The sequence below is a fragment of the Rhinolophus sinicus genome, chromosome 2 (genome assembly GCF_057876585.1).
Source record: "Rhinolophus sinicus isolate RSI-liver-muscle chromosome 2, RSI-T2T, whole genome shotgun sequence".
NCBI classification, from domain to species: Eukaryota; Metazoa; Chordata; class Mammalia; order Chiroptera; family Rhinolophidae; genus Rhinolophus; species Rhinolophus sinicus.
The window spans coordinates 19,764,006-19,786,716 of NC_142502.1; the positions used below are offsets into that span (position 1 = coordinate 19,764,006).

General features: G+C 45.0%; 2 protein-coding genes across 6 annotated transcripts in view; one reads left to right on the forward strand and one right to left on the reverse strand.

Moving 5' to 3' along the window:
* The window catches only part of PHACTR2 (phosphatase and actin regulator 2), a 233,044-nt gene extending 214,436 nt beyond the window's left edge, over nucleotides 1–18,608 (reverse strand). The window contains exons 1-2 of one of the 4 annotated variants that reach the window (XM_074333669.2): nucleotides 18,268–18,608; nucleotides 17,725–18,044 (exon numbers count right to left, since the gene is read on the reverse strand). In XM_074333669.2, the coding sequence (XP_074189770.1) occupies nucleotides 17,725–17,920 (196 nt within the window). In that variant the 5' untranslated portion in view covers nucleotides 17,921–18,044; nucleotides 18,268–18,608. Of the gene's footprint in view, nucleotides 1–17,724 lie in introns of all 4 variants that reach the window. The other 3 variants (XM_088795432.1, XM_019744469.3, XM_019744467.3) reach the window with 3 other exon arrangements.
* On the forward strand, nucleotides 14,609–17,716 carry LOC148758753 (uncharacterized). Of its 2 annotated transcripts, none has more exons than XR_016020170.1 (2): nucleotides 14,609–17,134; nucleotides 17,286–17,716. XR_016020170.1 is itself a non-coding variant. In XM_088795433.1 (2 exons), exon 2 carries the CDS (start codon nucleotides 17,290–17,292, stop codon nucleotides 17,692–17,694), a length of 405 nt encoding a protein of 134 aa, XP_088651559.1. In that variant the 5' UTR covers nucleotides 14,609–17,122; nucleotides 17,286–17,289; the 3' UTR covers nucleotides 17,695–17,716. The 2 variants fall into 2 exon arrangements, 1 of the variants encoding a protein (XP_088651559.1); XM_088795433.1 differs by having other exon boundaries at nucleotides 14,609–17,122.
* Nucleotides 18,609–22,711: the final 4,103 nt, after the last annotated feature.

Below are 22,711 nucleotides of genomic sequence, written 5' to 3' on the forward strand. Positions count from 1 at the left end.
CTGGAACAGCAAGACCCTTGGCAGTGAGAGAACAATCTCACCGTGACTCTCACTGCCTACACCACCTCTGACACCTCATACCTGTCTCTTTCCTCCTTCTCCAGTCGCAACCAAAGTGCCTGTTCCCACAGATGTGGGAGTGTAATCAATCTGATTATCTGCGGTGGTGGCACCAGGCCTAAACTTGGAACCAGAAGACCAGGGTTTGCCGGGGTTTGAATTCGGCCTGCCATTCACTGATTGTATGACCACAGGCTACTGACCTCCCTCCCTTTCATTTCCCTCATCCCTGCAATGGGACACGTCAGACTCAAACTGGATTCCCAAGGTTATGAGGATCAAATACAATAACAGTGAACTTCTCTACAATACTTTCCTTATGGTGCTGACTACTCCTTTGATTAAAGTCATTTACATACATATGAATGTGAATGACCATTTAATGGCCTTTATCCTTCAGGTAATGTTTACTCTTTAAAAGGAAAGTCTATCAAACCCAGTGAATTTCTTATTGGTGAACTCTGTAGAGAATGTACTTTTCAGAGAGATGCTTGGCCAATTCCTCTGGCTCCCTTTAAAGTGAGGCTGGGGCTAGCAAGGCCCTTTCATTCTGGCCTCATTTTTATTTCAATGACAAATGTGGTTTTGAAATAGGAATATTTTTCTGTGAGCCCCCAAATGATGTAGGGGACTTTTGAGTGAGTGAGTGGGTGCTGGGATCATGTCTCATGAGACCGAAGAATGGAAACACGGACCCATGAGAGGCAAACAGTTTTAAAAAGAGGATAGTTTATTAAAAGCAAAGGGTCGGAGCTCCCGAGCGGGAGGGGGTCCCGAATGGGGCTGCCCAGTGACTGAGGCAAAAGCTCTTACTTTTATACCTTCCCCTGCCTGCTTGGGTGCCTTCTAATAGAATTCTTCTATCAGGATTGTCCTGTTTGCTCATCCTGAAGAGATTAATGAAATACTAACCCATTCCTATCTATCAGATCTGGTCCTTTGTTCAGCCAAAAGGGATTTGAGATCATTTATTAACCTCAAGGCTATTTTCATATCTTTGTCCTGGAGTGAAGGAGACATTCCAGAACCTGGAGTTTCAGGATATGGCTGCCTTTTGTTTATTCCACCAGGGACCCCGTGTCTACCTAGCAATATACTAACTAACCTGTCTCAGTTTCTAGGAGGAAGGAAGAGTGGGTGTCTTTGGCCACTGCTTCCGTTACTGCTGGCCCACTTTTTGTACCTGGCACCCAGGAGCACTGGAGACACGCAGACCAAAAGTTCACACTTAATGTCTTGAAATAAATACATTGAAGAACTAAAGTCCAGAATAACCTGGGGTTGGATTATATAGCAGCTGGTGTCACAAACTTCTGTGTGGAAAAACTTTCTAGTTAAAGTTGGAGAATTTGGTAATTATCTACAGAGAACAGAAACCTGCCTGAGGTCCCTGAAATATGTTCTTTTATTCATTAATTTTGTAAACATCTTGAGTTTTCACTGTCCTCTCTACTACACCTTCAATGTAACATTACAAATAGATTAACTACTAAAAGTTTGGTTTCTTTCTTTCCTCCCTTCCTCCCTTCCTGCCTTCCTGCCTTCATTTTCTTCCTTTTCTCTTTCCTTTTTAAAAATTAATTGTGAAATGTTAGCTTAAAGGCATCAGTTTAAAAAACAATAGTTTAAAAAAAAACCACTTAAATGTCAAAGTGCCCTAAATTCTTTTGTGCCTGTGATTATACTGTATGACGAGAAACAATTCTTAGGTGATAATTAGATTTTATCTGCAAATGGAGGTGGGAGGATGGGAGTAGGTGGTAGTGTCAACATTTTACCAGAACAACAGGGCAACTCACACGATTAGTTAGAAAACACACACACACACACACACACACACACACACACAAACACTCAAACAAGTGGCTGGGGTTCTATCTATCTGATCAAATAAATTCTGACACTCCAGTGAGGTGGTTGTATATTTAATTTGCCTTTCAACAGCCAGAAATTTAGGAATGCAAACTGGAGCAAGAGGAAAAGCAGAAAATAAACTAACACATGTAATATAAAATACCTCTGTTGGTGATCATCATGGTAGAGAATAGAACAGACTAGAAAGACCACTCCCCCCCCCCCCCCGCCCCACCCCCTGGGCCAAGTTTTCACAGATGGTTATATTAGTTGTTTCACAATACATCCAAGGGCTGGGGGTTGGAGGGAATGAGATTTAGCAGCTGGTGTTAAAGCCATAAGGCTTTTGGCTCCAAGTGATACCTTCTGATCTGCACAACAACAGAAACTTGCTTCAGGCAAGGTGGTGTCCCACATTTTAACTCACCCCCAAGCAAATATCCTCAATTTCACAGGGTTCACAGTCATCTGACCTGATTGTAAATATCTTCTTTCCTGTATTCCCCCGGGTTAGATGAAGCTTTGCAGGCCCAATGCAAAGGCAGAGACAAGAGCAAAGCAGGAAGCCTCCCACACTACAACGGAAGAGAAGACTCAGACGCAAGAATGGCTTCTACTGAAGGGCATTTCAAAGCAAACGTAGACATCCATGGCGCGTTTGTAAATCCTCTGTATGTGTCTGTCAGTATGGACCTGCCTGCACACATCAAACCTGGATTTGTTTCTGAGCAACCGAAGCTACTGAGAACAAAGTGAAAGCAACTGAATAGCAGAAATACCTCCAACGTATACAACAAAGAATTACTACCCTTAATTCACCAAGGGCTAAGAAAATAGTGCAACAGAAAAGTGAGCAGGGGATATGTACAGGAAGACCACACAGGGAAAGAATATCAATGACTAATAGTATCAAGTACTTCCAAAGTTCAATAGTGATCAGAGAAACATAAAATTAGAGCCACAATTTATACCTCTTCGAGGAGCAAAAGCTAAAATACGTTAATAGTTTTCCATCCTGGCAAGGATGTGGGGAAGTAGGCACTCACACACTCTGCTATAAGTGTAAATTCAACAGACTTTTAGAGAAAAACATGCTGTAGCTATTAGATTTCAAACACCGATAACCCTTTGCTCTGGGAACCTTGTCATGGAAATACACCCACATATACAGCAGTATATACAGAGGGTGCCAAAAAATTCAATACATATTTTAAGAAAGGAAAACTATTAAAATTGTAACACTCAATATATACTGACAACGAATGATGAACACAAGTCACGTTTGACTTCTGCAATTACAAGAGGTGCTCAGAGTGGTTCCCATCAGCGCCCAGATACTTCTGATTACGGCGAACTACTGCTTGAGCAATGCTGACCAAAGTGTGCACTTGTGTACAGCTTTTGGCACCCCTGGTACATGTTCAAGGTTCACTGAACATTGCTCATGTCATCAAAAGTACAGGGAAGAGATGCAATGTTTAAAGGCCTGCTCACCTCACTGAGGTCACATTCTATACCCTTCTTCCCCAACTCACTCCACACCTCAGGCCAATGTTCTGCTCCTTAGACACAGAAAACATCCCGTGACCAAACTTGCCCTCTTCTGAGCCCTGTTCCAAGCTTTCTTCTTAACTAGGTCTCAACCTTGGCCTGTAATTATTTGAAACCGCTCACATAGTTTCTAATGTCTCAAGGTCGCATCCCTAGGCTGACCATAGCTCCCCTTATGATGCCTGAGAAAACTCAAGGCTGCCAAAATGACTGACTACTTGTTCCAATCAACAGCTGAAGACAGAACCTCTGTCTCCCAGCCTCCGTGGGAGGGAAGGAGCCTAACTTCGGAAAGCACCAGTTAACAAACCTAGATAGTTTCACAAGGACCAACCTCCCTAGGCCCACTTTTTGTAATTTTTCACTTTCCTGACTTTACTGAACTCCCACTCACTCTCCTCCCTGTTCCTTTATTCTTCCTTTAAAATGCCCAGTCACCTCTGTACAAATTAAAGTTGAGTTCAATTCACGCTAGACTCTCTTCCCTATTACCGTAGTATGTTGCTAATTAAAATCTGACCTTTCCACTTTAACTAGTGTCCAGCTTTGTTTACCTTTGATATTTCCTATGATAATGTAGGCTCCATGGGCTGGATTTTGTTTCACAACTGGCACATAGTATAGACTCATTAAGTATCTGCTGAGCATCGTTGATGGACCAACATTTATACATGGGTTTTGGTCCCTCAGCCACACTTCCGGGCTGGGATAAGCATGTTTAGACTTGTGAATGAAATATCACTGCTCACTTCATTCCTTAAATACTTGGCAAATGACAGGTGGCTGAATATCACAGAATGTGCCAGTCTTCCTAAACTTATCTTCAATTTGTTTTTAATCTTTATAGGGCACCATCTGCCACATGCTTAATATCATCCATAAACATACATGACTGAACACAGAATACCATGCTAATGAGAGATTACTGAAAGGTGCTGTGAGGAAAGTATTTGCTTCACAGGAAGACTTTTCTTGCTGGTGGTTGTTTCCTCCATTCCTCACCCCTTATTTCCATCTGTGGTCCTGGTCCTGAAGGTTCCCTTTATCTTCAACTCCCCCACATCCTCTCTGGGTTCATATTCCCAGGACTTTGCTGAAAGTGCTTTGGCCGTCAATTCCAGTAACTTCCTTCAGATGCAATGCAATGATGTCTTCTCAGAGTTTATTCCTCAGGGTCTCTTTGGTGATTTGAGTGTTGCTGATAACCTTGCTCACCATACTCTTTCTCCCTTATTCTCTTTTTATTTTTCAGCTGTGGCTTCTCACAGTTTTTAGATGACTAGAAATAGTCTCAAATATAATCTGTCACTTCCAATAAGTGATTTGTAAGCAATTACTATGGGTGAGGCACTATGGAGATTACAAAAACCTAATACTCATGCTGTACTTGAGGAAAGAGGGGGTAGTCTATCCTCACATGAAAAGTTACCGTTTACTGCATACTGGTTGCTTTAATAGTTATTTGTTGAATGAAATGGTTATGTAGGAAAATCCTGGTGATATCCAAGGCACAATATACTGTCACATGATTGACGCATCAATACATCAAAGTTCTCCTTTTAGAGCCATAGCCTCTACCCATTGTTATTTTTCTCACTTCTGCAGGGTGTTTCCCATGGGTATTGCAACATCAACCTCAACTGATAAAACTAACCTATCTTCTTATTGCATCCTCAAACCTACCTATTTTCCAACAACCTCATAATTATCAGGGATACTACCAACATTCATTATGATACTCAAGTACATCTCAGCATCTTCAGTCACCTTAGAATGAGATCCATGCCAGGTCCATCACCACAGTGATATGTGAGGTCTCCCGTCCTTCTGATTTCTATGGTCATAGCCCCTGGTATGAGCATGAATAAATTCAACTCTAGTCTCCTCAGCCTGTCCCTCTTCTGCTCTATAAAAGGTATCACAGACACTGAGAAATGAAGAATTAAAACTTTTCAAAAATGTACAGTCATGTTTTACGCTTGTCTTTACATGTTTTGGGTAGTGCCATCTTTAAAAATGGATTTGAGTGCTGAGTTTCCAGTGAAGAAAGTGTTTTAATCTTTAGTAAAAGGAAAAAAAAACAAACACTCTAGATGAAGGTGGTCCAAAACTATAAACTTCCAGTTACAAGTCAGTCCCGGGGATGTAGTGCACAGCCTGGTGACTAGAGCTAACAATACCGTACTGTATGTTTGAAAGTTGCTAAGAGAATAGATCTTAAAAGTTCTCATCACATACGCGAAACTGTAACTATATGTGGTGATGGATGTGAACTATTGTGGTGACCATTTTGCAATATATACTTATATCAAATTATTATGTTGTACACCTAAAATTAATCTAATGTCATATATCAATTATATCTCCCAAAAAATATTCCACCTCCATCTCTCATTCCTACTCTCTGAAAACCCTGTAGACACTAGACACTAGAGGGTTTAAAGATAAAATCCTAGGAACCAGTTTACATGCGCACTCTTGAAGCAAAATATCCTGCATAGGTGGAAGTTCTAAAGGCTTCTTCTCTCTTAAATCTTTCAGAGCCTCCACCTCCTATAAATAATATATAATAAGTTTCATCAAACAGGAAAGCACGAGTAGACTTTGAAACAGGACGTTAGTTTCCATGGATGGAATTTTAAGACATTAGTGCAAAAGGGATCCATCCTCAAAGTAGTTGACAAGCCCAATAAAAGCTGTCCTCAGAGGCTCGATTCTCATAGCGTGGTTCATGGCCCAGAAGCATCAGCAAAACTTCGAAACCTGTTAGGAAACGCAGAAGCTCCATTTTCACCCCAAATCTAGCAAATTTCAACAAGATCCCCAGGTGATTCATAAGCAGAGTAATGTTTGGGAAATGGTACATTAGATCATATAACTCGGAGACCTAAATCAGATGTGAACTCAGGCGAGAGCTCTGGTCAGCAGGCCACCGCAGGGGATCTGAGTTACCCACTGGTGCAGGGAATCATCCCCCTGGGACCCATTCAAAGGAAAATGGTAGACTTGGTGCTTTGTGCTATGGCTGACGAGGGCTCCTTTTTCTTGCTTTGTGGGGCGCTTTTCTTGCCTTGTGACTATGAACAGAGCACTGAGGTGATAATTTAGGCTGAAAACCACAGCCTGGGATTAAGGGCTTCCTTGATGGGGCACAGAGACCAGCTGAATCATATCGAGACACCTCCACCCCCAGTCCTCTGTAACACGGTAACACAGGTGAGGGCACACAAATGAACATCAAGGGACGCCTTGGAGGAAGAGGGCTCACAGAGCAACAGTTAAAGTAGATGTGTGCAGAAGGAGAAAGGAGAGGTGGGAGCCAGGCAGCCCAAAAGGGGAGATGGGACAGGGGCATTTGCACATAGATTTGGATGTACAACGTAGGTTTTTCCAGCACCACAAAATTAAAAACACCTCTTTCTTCTTCTGCAGCTGCTTGGCCTCTGCTGGGTCCCTCTAGTGTGTTCCTGGGCCTAGGCCAACAGCCCCATCTTGCCATGGCCTGAGGCCACAGACTTCTCTCAGATCGCAGGTCTTTGGGAATTAGTCCATTGCTTAAAGAGGAGTCATCCTCTTTAAAACTGGGAAAAACTGCCCATCTTGCTCTGGATAATCACTTATAACCCAATGCCAATTCTAACTCCTTCCTGAGAAATGTTCTATCAGGTCAGGCCAGCGGAATGCCATCCCACACCCCAGAAAGCCCCAGAAGCCAGCATCACCACCTGGGACAACTTCCTCCCCAGAGCCAGGGTTTGCATTGGCTGCACTACCACAGGGTCCACTTGGACGGAGAGGCACAGGCCCGAGCTGCTGGGGGAGGCCCACTATTAATGTTCGTTCCTAAAGGACTGGGAAGGTCTGGAAAGATGACCACTGAAGGCTAATGGAAATAAAAGGAGCCCCGATGGCACCATGGTCACGTACACTCTATACCTGGTGTGGTGGTAGCTGGGGAGGAAATTGGGTAGCCATCCCGTCATCAACCAGGCGAAAGAGAAGAATGTCTGTCTTCATGGCCCTGTATTCTTTATACTCCTCAAGCCATAGATCTGCTCCCTTGTGACCCACCCCTCCAACAGGGACCCCCACCCTGCACCCCAGCCAACAGCTTCCATCATCCTTGCTATTCCTACCTTGTTGTTCCCTAGGAAAACGCCTCCCTCTTGCTTCCTTCCCCAAAACTGCATAATACCCCCACTGTGCTATAGATCATCTACTTCATTATAGACAAATGTTTTCTTATTCTCTATAATTTTCTTACCCCACCCTTTCTCTTCTTTCTTACTCATACCTTAATAGGCATTTGCCTTTTCTCAGTGACACTTCTGCATCCCATAAGCCCAGAATTCGTCACCTCACCAGTCCTCTGGTGACATACATTGAGGTAATGGATACTTTGGGTGTGTTTTCCCTTTCTCTCCAACTCTTAGCTAAGAACTATCCTCTCTACACCTACAAGAGTACATGCCGGCAGCCTGACTTGTCCCACATAATGGATACAGTTGGTTACAGGAATGGCTGGCTGCCTGGCCCAGGCTGGGCATTTGGAATTGAGATCCAAGGGCGCTAAGGAGCCCCTCTGCTGGCTTGAACTGAAGATGTATAAAGTTAGGGAGCCTGAGGTAAGCATGTGCTCATAATAGGAGAGAAATCTGGTACGACTGGGTAGATGGACCGATGGATGGATGGATGAATGGATGAATGGATGGATGGATGGATGGATGGATGGATGGATGGATGGATGACTGATAGATCCCAAGAAAGAAAAAGTGATGGAGAGATGGGGAGACAGTACCCTCCTTGGCCCCAGGCAATGTACCAGTTCCTGGTTCTAGGACCTCATGATACTCAAATCTACTTTCTGGTTTGGGGCTGCTCTTGTATCCTTAGTTTTTAAAACTCTCTTTTTCACTCAAACAAGGAAATCTTCATTATTGGCTACGGATATGTGTTCATTTTGATCAAATCTTTGCTCTCACTTAGTCATCCTCTCATTCGTACCTTCCTGAGTTCCTCCCACAAATGTCACAGTGGCCTTCTTTAATGTCTTAATCTCATAGTCACTATGTTAATAGTCCAAACTGACCTGTTTGCCTACATATGCTGTCCTTGCATAGTTATATATTTTGGGGGAATGAGGTATTATTGTAAAGTCATATGAATGACTTAAATATCCAAATGATTATTATTCCCACCAAAATAATCATGCTGGGAGACAACACACGTCTTCCCGCAGTACAGCCATTATCCCAGACACTTCTGGAATGCTGCTTCCAGTCTTCCCCAATGCCAGTAAATCATGGCTCTGAAAGATAGGCAGCATTTTTACAAAGAGCTACAACTGTGCTGTGATCAGGGCAAGTGAATAAAACGAGGGTTCAAATACTTTAGTTATAAAACTTTTCTTAAACATTGTTTTACCCAGGAAGATCATAACTGGAATAAGCATATACTCTTCCAATAGGATAGCTCTAAAAGATAACATACATTTCTCCAAATGTATACGTTCTCCAAATCATTCGTTCTATTACATCTGTTAGACACAAATCACATTCTTTATCACTATCATGTCTTTCGGTCACCTTCATCCAGGCATCTGGAACAGAAATCTTTTTTTTCAAAGATTTTATTCGGGAAGGGGAACAGGACTTTATTGGGGAACAGTGTGCACTTCCAGGACTTTTTCCAAGTCAAATTGTTGCACTTTCAATCGTAGCTGTGGAGGGCGCAGCTCAGCTCCAGGTCCAGCCGCCAGTTGTTAGTTACAGGGGGCGCAGCCTACCATCCCTTGTGGGACTCCAGCAATCCAACTGACAACCTTGTGGTTGAGAGCCCACTGGCCCATGTGGGAATCGAACCGGCAGCCTTCTGCGTTAGGAGCATGGAGCTCCAACCGCCTGAGCCACCAGGCTGGCCCTGGAACAGAAATCTAATACCTATAATGCCTAGTAGTTTGGTGAAGAGGGGCTTAATAAATGTTTGTCATCAAGGTTTAGAGTACTTAGTTATTACTTAATAGAAAGTAAACCTTTAAAGAAGATGTGCCAAACATTCAGGTAGGTAAAAACATACATGAAGACAAAAGACGATTCAAGACCAACACTGATGACCTGATTCACAGCCATGAATTATATATTACATGCTTAAAATATGGAAGCCATCGATCCAATACCGAAGCATCACACCTGTGATATGCCCTACCCACAGTCCTGAGCTCTGGATATAGATAATGTACTTTTCTTTCAGTGGCAACTTTCTTCCTGTTATGAGGGAATAAGCAATAGCTACTTTTTCTTAAGCCTTCACAGAAGCATCATGAAACTGCAAAGTAAGCTATATAAATGTCACGTTTTAGTCAATAGATCACAAAGCAAGCTAGATCTCAGAAACCTTTCTAAGGCAAGCTGGTGCAACCTACTTTGTGCAAATTTCAGCTAGTGTGATCAAAGATAATGAGTCACCCAGTATGGCATTTTAAAAACACTAAAGCTGCTTCAGTGTTTTTTCCTGAGCTTTGCTGTAACTGAAACTACACTTGTACTCTGAGACGAGATAGAGTTCTCATGAGTGAATTATACACCTGACTCCATGACTGAATAGTTTTAGGTCAAAAGAATGCACATAAGTAAGGATAATTGAAGTGTGCTAGCCTGTAAATTCTGGATCCCAGAATCCCATCACAATCAATCCACATTTGCTGTTTACACTGGAAATCTGAAGTGTTGGGTGTATCTTGAAATGGACTGACAATTGCCTGGGGCCTTAGAAAGACCTTTTGATGGAAAGAAATGTTGACTCTAATGATCTCTCTCATAATGGCACTTGTAGAGTAAAACATGATGCAATTTCCTCCTTGCTGGTGGGGGTCCCTGTGGGTGGTTTTCCATGTAGGGTGATGGATACACACTGAGGCATCATGCAGTAAGGAAAGGAGAGTGAGCTTTGAGGTCATAAGATTTACGTGTTAGTTCTACTACTTCCCTCCTACCTGTGGGATTTGGGTGGGTTAGTCCACCTTACTGAAGCCAGGTTCCTTATCTACAACGTGGAGCTGATAGTTACATCACAGGGTTGCTATAAAGATGAAATGTGATAGCATGTGTAATAAGGCCAGGGTGGGTAGGCATGAGAGTTCACTTCCTCTAACCCCTCTCGTTTACACTCTTGCATCCAGTACCCAGCACCTGCATCCCAAGGAGGCTGCAGGACCCCTGTTACTTGGATTCCATCATCACCAGCCTGAGGCTGGACTGACATTCACTAATTCCCTTTCACAAACGTCTATACATGTCACAAAGTGAGTTTTGCCCCATACCCCCAAAGAAGCTCTAATTATCTCATGAGCAGCTCTTTAAAAACATGCTGGTTAGTTGTTGTTGTCTTTTTAAATTTTAAAACATTGAAAATCAAAGCTTTTACCCAATCTTCCATTTATCTGTTTTATCACTTTGCCTACCTTTCGATTTATAGATACCCGATGTCCAAAGAACTGACTTAAGTAATTTATGCATTAATTCTATAAATACCTAGTAAGCACCTAGTATATACCAGGCCCTGTATTAGGTACTGAGAATGTGAAAATAAATAAAACATATTTTCTGATCTCAATGATTTTACAATATGAGGAAGGAGACAAACCCATGCATAATTTGAATATACCATAGTAAGTCCTATAATAGAGGTGTGCAAAAGGTGCCACCATTTACACAGCACTTTAAGGTTCAAGAGCACTTTTCATATGTTTCAGCCTCACAAGAATCCTATGAGCTAGGTGTTACTGTTACTAATCATTTCCAGGTCAGACAGAAGGAAGCCGGGCAGACAGAGGAAAAGTAAGTTGACCAAGATCATATGGATATGATCATAATTCTGTCTCAAATCTCAGTTCTGTCTGTTCTTTCCTTCATTATCCTTCAGTGTCCATATTGGAATATACTAGAACATACTTGTATCACGCTTGCAAATGCCTTACAAATGTCACCCATATTGTGTCTCCCAGGAGACATTCAGACACAGGAACCTCTCATTCTCTGCCATGGCCTAACACCCTAATCTCCCTTCCCTCCCCTCTCCCACAGAAATCCCACTGAGAGCCAAACAAACTTCTGAGTACTTTCCAGTGATGTCAGGTTGTTTCAGGTCTTGGTACTTTTGCATGTACTGTTTCCTCTCCACAAACCCTCCTTCTCCACCTCACCCAAATCCATCTTCCTGTTCCTCCTTTTGCATGGAGATAGCACAGATTTCACCTCCTCCAGGAAGTCCTTCCTGACTACTCCCCCTCCAAGTCATTTCCTATAGCTGTGTCTCCTGGGTGGTCTCTGTCCTGCCCCAGGACATAGCATGAGTCATAGTTCATACTTTATTGCATTGCAGTTGTCAGTCTATTTGCCTGTCTTCCCCCCACTAGATTGTGAGTTCCTCAGGGATGACTTTGCAGCCTGTGTGTTTAGCCCATTAGTTGTTTGTTGGTTGAATGAATGAAGGAAAGAAAATCAAGATATGCTCCCTCACCTAGTGTACTCCCTGCAGTAGCTGAAGCTCAAAATAAATCCACAGCTTTGCCATCAGTCTCAGAGTTACCACTGAACTACTGAGGCAAACTAGAGCTTGCCAATTTCATAATTAGCAATTCGTGCATCCTCTGAAAACAAGAACAAGCATCGTCATCATCGTCATCATCATCAGTCATTTTTTTTTTTTTTTAGCCCAATCATAGGAAAGTAACACTGGCTTAGATCACTAGACATGCTGCTGTATCTGGCCTGCCCCACCTTTTGTATTTTCAGTCTTACCCCCAAATTGCAGAATCATGTCCTCTTACCTCTGTACACCCAGCGCTTAGAACAGTGACTGGCACAGAGTAGCCCTCCCTTCAACAAATACCAGTTGAATGAATGAATGAATGAATGAATGAAAACTACCCTGGCTCCGCCCTTTCTGAGTGGCCACATTGGCACTGTGCGATGACATCACCCTCCATCACACAACTGGTCTGAGTTCAGGTGATTGTCATCAGATCAAGGACAGACAATCCATAGGCTTCGTGGTGACCTCTGACCTATGGCCTGCTATAAAAAGGTGGCTTCAAACAGCAGACCTGTTCTAGGGAATTCGAATTAAGAAATACAAAGACATTTTTCCTGGTAAATACAGGAACAAGAGCTACCGTGTTTCCCCGAAAATAAGACCTCACCAGAAAATAAGCCCTAGCATGATTTTTCAGGATGACATCCCCTGAACATAAGCCCTGATGTGTCTTTTGGAGCAAAAATTAATATAAGACCTGGTCTTATTTTTGGGGAAACACAATAAGAGGAAGCAAAGGTAAGGATGGGGGAGCATAGGTAGAAGCCATGGTAAGCATTTATAAGTAGATGGATGAGAAAGCATCTGTGAGGGAGAATCTGTTCAGATTAGCCACTAAGAAGTCCGGTCAGCAAAGAGGCAGAGGGAAGCTCGGGTCAGGTGAGACCGCGCCATCCTTGAGAAAGTGCTAGAGACAGAAAAAGGAGCTGGTCTCTAGGGTTGCCTCAGTTCCTCACAGCTTCCTAGTTGCAGCTACAGACACAGTGACACGTGACTTCACATGTACACCCTTATTTAACAGGTGATGCTTTTTAGTGTTTCAGCCTCTGCTACAGGGTATCAGGTGAAGATGAATTTTAAAATGTGCCAACCTCAGGTACAGGCCCACCATCAGCTTACATGGGTACCTTTGTAAGAATTAGATAAAAGGCACCCCTTCCAGGATGCGGCCTGATCAATGGTCGGCTCCTAGCTGGATAGAAGCCCATGGCCTTTGGGCAAAGAAAAAGGTTCCCTGCTTGGGGGAGGGAGAGGGCACGCATGTCCACACAGGGGGTGCCGCTTGACCAGGGCTGGACACAGGCTGGATTTGAGCCCTCCTTCTCCACTCTGCCCAGCACCCTTTGCACTTCCACTGCTGCCCCGACTTTCCCTGACAGGGTGGCTTTGCTCTTCTGTGAATAGGCAGAGACAGAAAGTAAACTTACAGCCAGATGGTCTTTGTTTGGTAAGAAACCACACTGAGTTAAGCAAATGGGAAGTGAGCAGGCATCCATTGTTCCTGGCCCAGGGCAGCTCCAGCCCAGCCTTGACTGGGGCCACTTGGGACCCAGCCACCCTGGCAAAGCATTATGCTTTGGAACCAATGGCTGACCGTGCAAGTATCGACTCCAAGAATTATAACCTTGGAGGTCAGTGAGAGGCTCTCTGGGAGAACCGGCAAGGTGTGGACAAGCAAGGACTTCCCCCAATGGGACAAGTGACCATCAACTGCAGAGCTGGTCTTGGACAGCTACACCTCGTGGCAGTGGCCAGGCCACAGGTAAGGAATGACAGAACATCCAGGTGTGCTAGATCTCTCACCCCCTCATCACTGAACACACCAGGGATGAAAAGACAGAAGAAAAAGATGACTGAATTAGCAGTTATATATACCCCTGTATGCCAGGGCAAAGGGATGCTGGAGAGATGAATCAGGGTACCAAATATCTACACATCGAGCTGATAAAGTGATCCATTCACTCACACCTCCCTTTTTGGAGGTGGCTGGAGTGATTCTCTGATCTGTGCAGCTCAACATGCAAGATTGAGTCATCGCTTGAAGACAGCAAACACCGCTTGGCCCTCCCTAAGGCCAGAGAGGTCCAGCAGAGCACCTGGCACACAGTAGGTCCACAGTCATTACTTGCTGAAAGCGTACAACAGTAATATGCCCTGGGTTGTGTCCTAAGGTTCGGTATTCACTGAATATCGGGCTTATCAGAAGAGCACATCAGAACACACTGAATATATCAGAGTCTCTAATGTGGAAAAAAATTGGTCTGAAAATTAAGAGAACACCTGTCCATTAACCATGAAAAGCTTGTTTCAGGATTTTTTTTTTCAAGATAAAATATCACTATAGTTACAAAGAAATAATAGATTTTAAAAATCCAGAACTTCTGTTGAGTTCCAGAACTGTGAGTTCAAAAACCATAAAGCAAAATCAATCTGCATTTTTACAAAGTAAAACAAAAATCAAAAAAAAAAAATCTCAGTTTTGATAAGCTCAATAAAAGGACTTATAATATCAATATCAATGTTGCTTAAATTACATTTTAAAATGCACTTACATAAAACAATATTTGGTTTTCTTCACATTTTTTAATGGATTTTAAAATACAAAACAACATTTTGCTGACAACACACATGCATTTTTACCATGTGAAAAAATAACTGCTCACATCACAAGTTAAATAAAAGTCACTGAAGTCTGGGGTGCTTTTCTTGGCAAAAATCGAGTAATAAAGCAGAGACAGGGAAAGTGGAATCTCTTGTGCTAGCCCCACAGCATCCACTGACACAGCGCCTGTGCAGAGCAGGTCTTCGAAAAATACGTTTCACATTGGAATGACTCTTATTGCCATTCTTGGCAAGATTCTCGAGGCCAGAGTTTCAAGTTTTTATTATTCTTTCATGGGAGAAGGGTGGAGTGGAAGCCAGGGTGGGCGGTGGGGTGACAGCTGGGGGTAGCTGGGAGTGGACAGCTGTTTTGAAGTGAAAGTCTTTGACAGTCCGTGGAGAATACCTTCCAGTCTTCCCTTCCTTTCCCTCCTCTCCTCCCTCCCAGCCACACATCATTGCAAAATGTGATGTCCCTTCCCCCTTCACACTCTCGGGAGGACTCCGTTAACTCATTATGAGAAATTAACCTTAGGAAGAATGTATCGACAACTAGCTGAAATGGAGAAAGGGAGTGAGAAAAGCCCCTTGGGAGGTGGTAGTAGCAGGACAGAGTATCAGTAGGGATGTGAGAAGGTACTAAAGCTAAATTGTCAACCTTCCACTTGCCCAGGCCAACCCTGGCCGCAGTATCACAATATATAATGGCAGCATATACTGTGTTTCCTCAAAAATAAGACCGGGTCTATTAATTTTTGCTCCAAAAGACGCATTAGGGCATATTTTCAGGGGATGTCTTATTTTTTCATGTACAACAATCTACACTTATTCAAATACAGTCATGTCACCTTCTTCTGGAACATCGTCAAAATGTACTAAATGCATCCGTCTGGCTGACCATCTTAACAGGGGCTTATTTTCGGGGAAACATGGTATGTCCCAGGACAGTGGTTGTCAAACTTGGCTACACATTAGAATCACCTAATGCCAGGCTGCACCTGATGCCAATTCAATCAGCATCCCTGTGGGTGGAACCCAGCCATAAATTGTTTTGTTGTGGTTGTTGTTGTGTATTTTAATTCTCCAAATAACTCCTATGTGCAACCGACTTTGAAAACAGGTGATGAGAGGCCTGCTTCTCAGTTGCGAATGTGCCTATCAGACAATTCCGTTACCCCAGCCCAGTCATCTGACCGAATCCCCATCCATCCGGCCTGGCTGCAGTCAGGGTTCTGGGGAAGCACCCCGTGTGTGCCAGTGAGGGACCAGCTCCCTCTTTTTCTCTCTGATCCACAGAAGTGAAGGGAGTGCTTGGTCATGTTTAGGCTGCTCTTAAAGCTGCCAAAGGCTCAGCTCTGTCAATGGAACATAGTCACGTCAAAGAAGCTCACTCTTTTACACGTGGGTCATCATCCTGAGGCATAGGGGACAGCTCAGCTGAAAGCTGTCACTTCTTAATATCCTTTAAGAGCACACAGAAGACATGGACTTCTCGGAATAAAATAGTGTTGTAAAATGAAGCTCCTCGTTCACATGCTGTACATTTTGAATACTCCCATTTACAAGGCTTTTACTGCCCTTTTAACGCTTATTTTATCTACAGTCACGAATGGTCTTTTTAGAGTCATCTGAATGGTTAATCTTCGTAAAAATCGAGATTATCCACAGGTTGAGTTCAGTTTGGTCAAGACATAAAAAGCAGGAGGTAAAGTACATTCAACTCAATGTTTTTCACGATACGAATTCGGCAGCATCTTCGCACAAATCTCATGACCTATTATACATCCCCACTATCTGTACCAAACAATTCTGACCAGCTGTCCCCAATTGGTCTGCAAAGTCATTTCTTTGATGTTTTCTAAGTATACACATTGTTTGGCAAAAACAATATCAAAAGAATAAGAAAACAGAGGGCTGGGATGGACAACAGAGCTAGCCAGCGAGGGTTCAGTCAGACACATGATGTCTTTTCTGATTGGGAAACTTGGCTTCAGGTGGAAGGGAGGTTGAGACAGAGCTAAAAGGCCTAGCACAGAGCACAGAGCCCAAAAGGGATAACGGTAGAGGGTAGGAGACCCATGAACTCCATCGCAAGGGCCTTGCTCTACTACAGGTACTTTTCCTGTTAGTTTTATTTCCAACCTCCAGCTCACCTGCATCCTCCCTAGACTGCAAATAAGAAAACAATCTGTGGAAACTTAACAAATCTGGTGGACTTTTAAAAACAGCTCAACAGTTCTTAGGATAATGCTTTGTAACATAGCATTTGAAAATGATTAGTTAATCATTCCTTCGAGATACGAGAGACAAGGTTAAGTGATTTGGCCCATGTTATATAGCACAGCGCTGGCAGCACCGGCCGTCGGCCGAGTGCCTGGTTCAGCCAGTCTGGGTGCAGAGTGGCCCGGGAGCGGCCGTGCACACCGAGCCGAGGGGGAGCCAGGGAGCCAGGCCAGCGGCCAGGGTTAGCACGGAGGTGCTGCTCCAGGCTTTATCCAATAACAGTGAAGGGCCAGAGGATCAGACAGCCCCGAAATTCTCGGCACCTGCATGGGTTTTCACAGGGAGGGAGAACACTTACCCCCAGTCCTCTGACCAGCAAACCCTCAAAGAACGCTTTATTTCAGAAGCATGAGCAGTTGGGAGTGTTTCCATGACCTGCATTGGCCCAGCCCCCTGAGAGGACCGCACCCTTCCGAGGGACCAAAGTCGCCCCCAAGAAGGTTCCTCTTCCCGGTGGCCAAGCCTGAGAACCAGAGCAGCCGCTGCACCCGGCGCCGCACAGCTGCGGGAGGGCTCTCGAACGCGGAGGGCTGCACGGTCGCCCCTCGCACCAGCGGCAGCCGGGTTAGAGCATCTCCCGCGGAGGAACCAAGACGCCGGCAGCCTAGGAGGGCGGCGGGGTTGGGTGGGGAGTTCAGCCCCTACCTGCCCCAGCCCCTCCTCTCCTTCGCCAGCCTGCGGGACCAGTCCAAGGACGCCCCAGGCTGGCCGAGTCGCCGTCGCCGCCACTTGCCCGCTCCCGCCCTCCGCTAGCCCACCCCCAGCACCCCGAAGCGCCCTTACCTGAGCCGGAGATGTGGACCCGGAGTGGGCGACCCCTGCTCGAGCACGACGACAGGTCGCTCTGGGAGCGGCCGCGGGGACTCGGGTCCCCGGGCAGCCTGCGCAGGGCCGGCGGCGGGGGCTCAGGGACTTCGGCCGCCACCTGCTCGACTGGCTCCCCCGGGGACTCCCCGGGGCTCCTGCCCGCCTCGGCCATCGGCTCCCGCGGCTGCCGGTCGGGAGGGCCGGGTGGGCCGGGCGCCGAGGGCTGCGCTGCGGAGGGCGCGGTGACCCCGAGGCAGCGTGGAGGGCTGGGAGGCTGGACGCCCGGCGCCGAGAAGCTGGTCGGGAGGGCGGGAGGAGGAAGAGGACAGAAAAGTTTGCACAGGAAGGAGCCGCCTACAGCCTGTTCTCCCTCCCGCCGGCAAAAGCCGCAGGGCTCCGAGCCGGGCCGCCCTCGGTGCCCGCGAACCTGCCCGGCTGCTCCTCCCCCAAGGCCCAGGCGCTGCCCTTTGCAGGGTGGCAGCAGTAGGGTCCCCCCTGGCTGTCACTCAGCCCGCAGACCTCAGATAAGTGGAATTTGGGCTTCAGAAGCTAGGATGCAAGGTCAGGGTTAACAGTGCCATTTCCATTTGTTGCGGGCAGCGTGGCGAGGAAGGCCATGAACACACACGTGAGCCGCCCTGTGGTGGAACAGAAATGACCACATACAGTTTACAGATATGAAACTGCCGGAGCCTAAGAGCACTGGACTTGCTGGTGGGTTAGTGGCAGATCCTGGAGTCCCCGAAATTGAGGCCAATCACCTTCCGCTCTCACCACTTGCCTTCAAAGTCCTGCTCTCCCTCTCACTGTTGCCCACATTCCTGGGTTTCTGTCTGCTGGGTAGACTCAAAGGTCGTGTTTAAAAGACTAGTCTTCCAAGAACTGAATAAATAACACAGATTTGATGTCTGAGTCAATGTTTTCTAACGGTCTCTCAGCTGCATTGAATGGAAATATCTTAGTTTACACCATGCCTTGGAGGGGGTTTGCAAGATGGGCAGTGGAGATTTTGTTGGTTCAGCTGTTGATTTCACAACCGAAGCTTTATCAGTTTCATGATTAGGCCCCCAAGTTATGACTTGCCCAGGATCAAAAAGCTGCAAATCAGGCTCAGGGGTCATCATTCCTGAAAGCTTATGGCAACGGAGGGACATCCCTGGGTTCACGTGCAGGCCATAGATGGGCAGCAGGAAGAGAATGGGGGGAAGAAGGGGAGGGGGCGAGGAGCAGGGTTAGCAATTAACATTTATTGACACACGCCCATATTACACGTGTTATGTCAGACACTCTGCACACATTATATCTTTTAATATGAAAAACAACCCAAGCAGAAGAGGTAAGAGAACAGAGGGACAAAACTAAGGGGTGCAAGCTGGAGAGGTACGTAATACCTGCAAAGGCCTTTGTGGCAACTGGGTCATAATAACAGCTCACCCGTGATAATTTAAAAGGGCTTTCACCTGTAATTCTCACAGCAACTCTGTGGGGAAGGGTATTATTACAGGTTTGCTATGAAATCTGTTCACATACAGGTCCATTTGCACAAAGTCAGCCATGCTTGCCCGTCTCTCCCAGGCACTATGTCCTACTTTCCCACCTCTTTACATTTATGCTACTCCAAATGTTACTTCACTTTCTTGAGTATCTTATGTTGTTTAGGACAGAAAAAAAGGTGTCTCTGCTCCAGAGCATTCACTTGTGTTATTTTCATACCTAGGTCACTGACAGGATTGAAAGGACATTGAGATGGATTTGCCACTTTCCCTGAATAATCAACGTTCGATTATAATGGTATTTCTCATCATTACTGGCTCCCTTGTGTATTGGATTGCCAGGTGATGCTGTGTGTACCCCCTACGTCCTCATCCTCAGCAGGTAGCTCCACCTTGAAAGCTGCCTTCTCTCTGGGGCACTCATCCCTGTTCTCTGCACAGGGGTCTCACCCCACTTTCCTCTCCCCATGGCTTACAGCGTGAGTGCTCCCACCATCCTCCCAGGCCTTCTGCTTCTCTCTTCTCTGGTTTGTTCTCTATGCCATCTCTTCTGAAGATAAGTAACTTCACAAGGTAATTAAATACTGCAGAACACATGAAGTCTTCCCTGGCTCTTACTCAGTTATTCAGCAATTAAATCCTTCCAGCTGTTAATCAATACCTATCTGAGTGCCTTTTGTGGGCCACGCACTGTGCTAGGCGCTCCATGCCTTCATGGAAGTTCTCAGCACTGTACTTGTCCATCCATTTTCCCTTCACAATCAAGCTTCTAAGCAGAGCAGCACCCACTTGCTAATCCCCTGTTCTTACTATAATCCCCCTCTCTCATTCCCTCCTTTACCATCTGCAGTATGGAACTTCGGCACGGAACTGCTTTGGCCAAAATCTCTTCTGAGCACCTAGTTGCCAAATGCACTAGGGACCTCTCAGGTATGACGTACTCTACCCCACACTACAGCTTTGGACACCCTTGACCACGTGCTCCTCTGCTCCCCTGGTTTCTGGGACATTCATCTCGCTGGGTGTTCCTCCAGGCTCTCTGCCTCCTTGTTACCTTCATCTCAGGATCTGTTTTTTTCCATCTGCTCTTACCAAATGTTCCCCAGGGTTCCAGCATCAGCCCTCTTCTCTTCACATGTGACGTATTTTTTCCCTAGGAAATCTCACCTTCAGCTTTGAGCTGTGCACAGATGACTCCCATATCTCTCCCTCCAGCCCAAACTTCTCTGCAGGTCTCCAGCCCCCAATGTCCAGCTGTCTACTGGGCTTCTCTTCCTGATGTTTCTTTGACACTTGGCAGTCACCATTCCCAGAGTTGAACTCCTTCGCCTCCATGAACCTCTTCTGTCTGTTCTCCATCTGGAATAAATATCTCCAGAATCATTTTCCCCCCTGCTCTTCCACTGTCATTTCTTTAGCTCGTTTCCTCTAAAGGAGAGAGACTCCACCTCTAGACTCACTTCCTTCCACTCTGCCTCCATCTCATTCCTAGAATAATCTTTCCAAAATGCTCACAAAACTTTACATCCCTTCAAAACAAGTATCCATGACACATATTCAAGGCTATGTTCCTCAGTAGGGCACATCAGGACTTCCCTACCCTGCCCAAAACTCTTTCCTTGCTGCTATTATGCATGCAAACTCTGCTCTCTGGCATACAGATGTATTACTATTTGTCGGTCCCTGTTCCTCTTCTCACAGTACTTTGCACACCCATTTCCTCTGCCTGCACCATCATTCCCGTCATTGCCTAGCTGACTGACCATGACTCACCCTTTGAGCCTCATCCATGAAGCTTTTCTGACACCTCCCAACCTCCGAGCCAGGCAAGGGCCCCTCCTGAACAGTGCCATCATGTCCCATGTGTATCTCTGTTAAGTCACTTTTCACACAGGATTGTGGTTGTTGGGGTGCTACTCTGTCTCCTCTACAGTTCCTGTGAGCTACCTCAAGGCAGGAAGTACCCAGACTGGCCTTTGTTCTCCTAGCACTGCGGTATGTTGAATGAATAAATCAATGAACGGACTCTATTTGGGGAGACAGACATTAATAGATAATTGCCTGGCAATTCAAGACAAGTGGCAAAACTGAGACGTATATGGAAGGTGCTGTGGAAACCCAGAGGACAAGGCACCTAACCTGCCTGAGGTGAAGGATCAGGGAAGGCTTCCCAGAGGAAGTGGCACCTGAGATGCAAAAGTACTCCAGGATGAGGGAGGGCATCTGCAAGTTCACAGAAGCTTGAGGAAGTGGAGCTGCTCAGGACTCTGTAATGTAAGGTTGGAGAACAGGAGTCCATTGGGGGGGGGGGGAAGGGACAGGGGAGGGGTGCAGGTGGCTAAATTTTGAGCCTGAAAAGGTTGACAAGAAGTGGATTAGGATTCATTTTTTTTCAAATACCATCGTGCTTGTGCAATCCTAAAACGATTAGACATTATATTTACTTGGGGTTTGGTTTATTCCCAGTTCTGTTTATCCTGTCTAACCCTTGCTGTGAGAGTTCTATGTTCTTTGGCCCTGAGGACAATATTTTGCCCAGCACTTAATAAATGTAAGCTATTTGATAGACTGACAGAAAGAGAGGCACAGGCTTCAGTTTTGCAAAGTAAAATGTTTGCAGATGCTATTTGCTAATTCAGCCATTTTCATTAAATATCATTTCAGAAAGATTAGAAATCAAAACAATATGAAAAAGGAATTACTTTTCATCACATGGTGTTGTCACAGAAATTTAACACACCAAACAACCTCATTGTCTTCCATTTTCTTTCAAATTATGATTATGTAAGATAATAAAAGACATAAATGAAAATATATTAACTCCTTTCATTTGTCACTCATTTCACAAATGCAAATTTAGTCTGAGTTGCCCATGAGTGCTTAGAACACCCCACTTTCAACAGGAACAAAGGATGTGGTATGAAATCTATCTCTTGTGTGGCCAGTGGCTTCCTCCTCCCTCCCTGGGCCAGGTGTGCCCCCTTTCCTAAAGCCACAACCAACTTGGAGGGCACTTTGTATATTACAGTTTAACTTGTGGAAGAAGGAATTTTTATGCACAGACTTGAAGCAGAGTGAAAGATGCTGATATATTAGGTTGGTGCAAAAGTAATTGCGGTTTACAAGGTTAAAAAGAATGGCAAAAACTGCAATTACTTTTGCACCAACCTAATACTTTCAAATTAGACGCTAAGGTTAAGGATTTCAAATTGGTAACTGATTGGTATTTCAGGGTATGGTAGTTTTTAAATAGGAATGGTATGCAAACAGTTGTGCTGCTCAAATAAAAACCAAACCTCAAGACCTTTCTCGAAGATATGGTAATACCAATGCCCTGACTTGGATTACTTTTAGAATTATAATTGTATTTTGCTGTCTTCCGCACCCTTTGTACAAAATTCCATTTATCAGACTATACACAAAATACATACATAAAAAGACAGTACAAGTGTTTGTTTAGGAAAAACTAT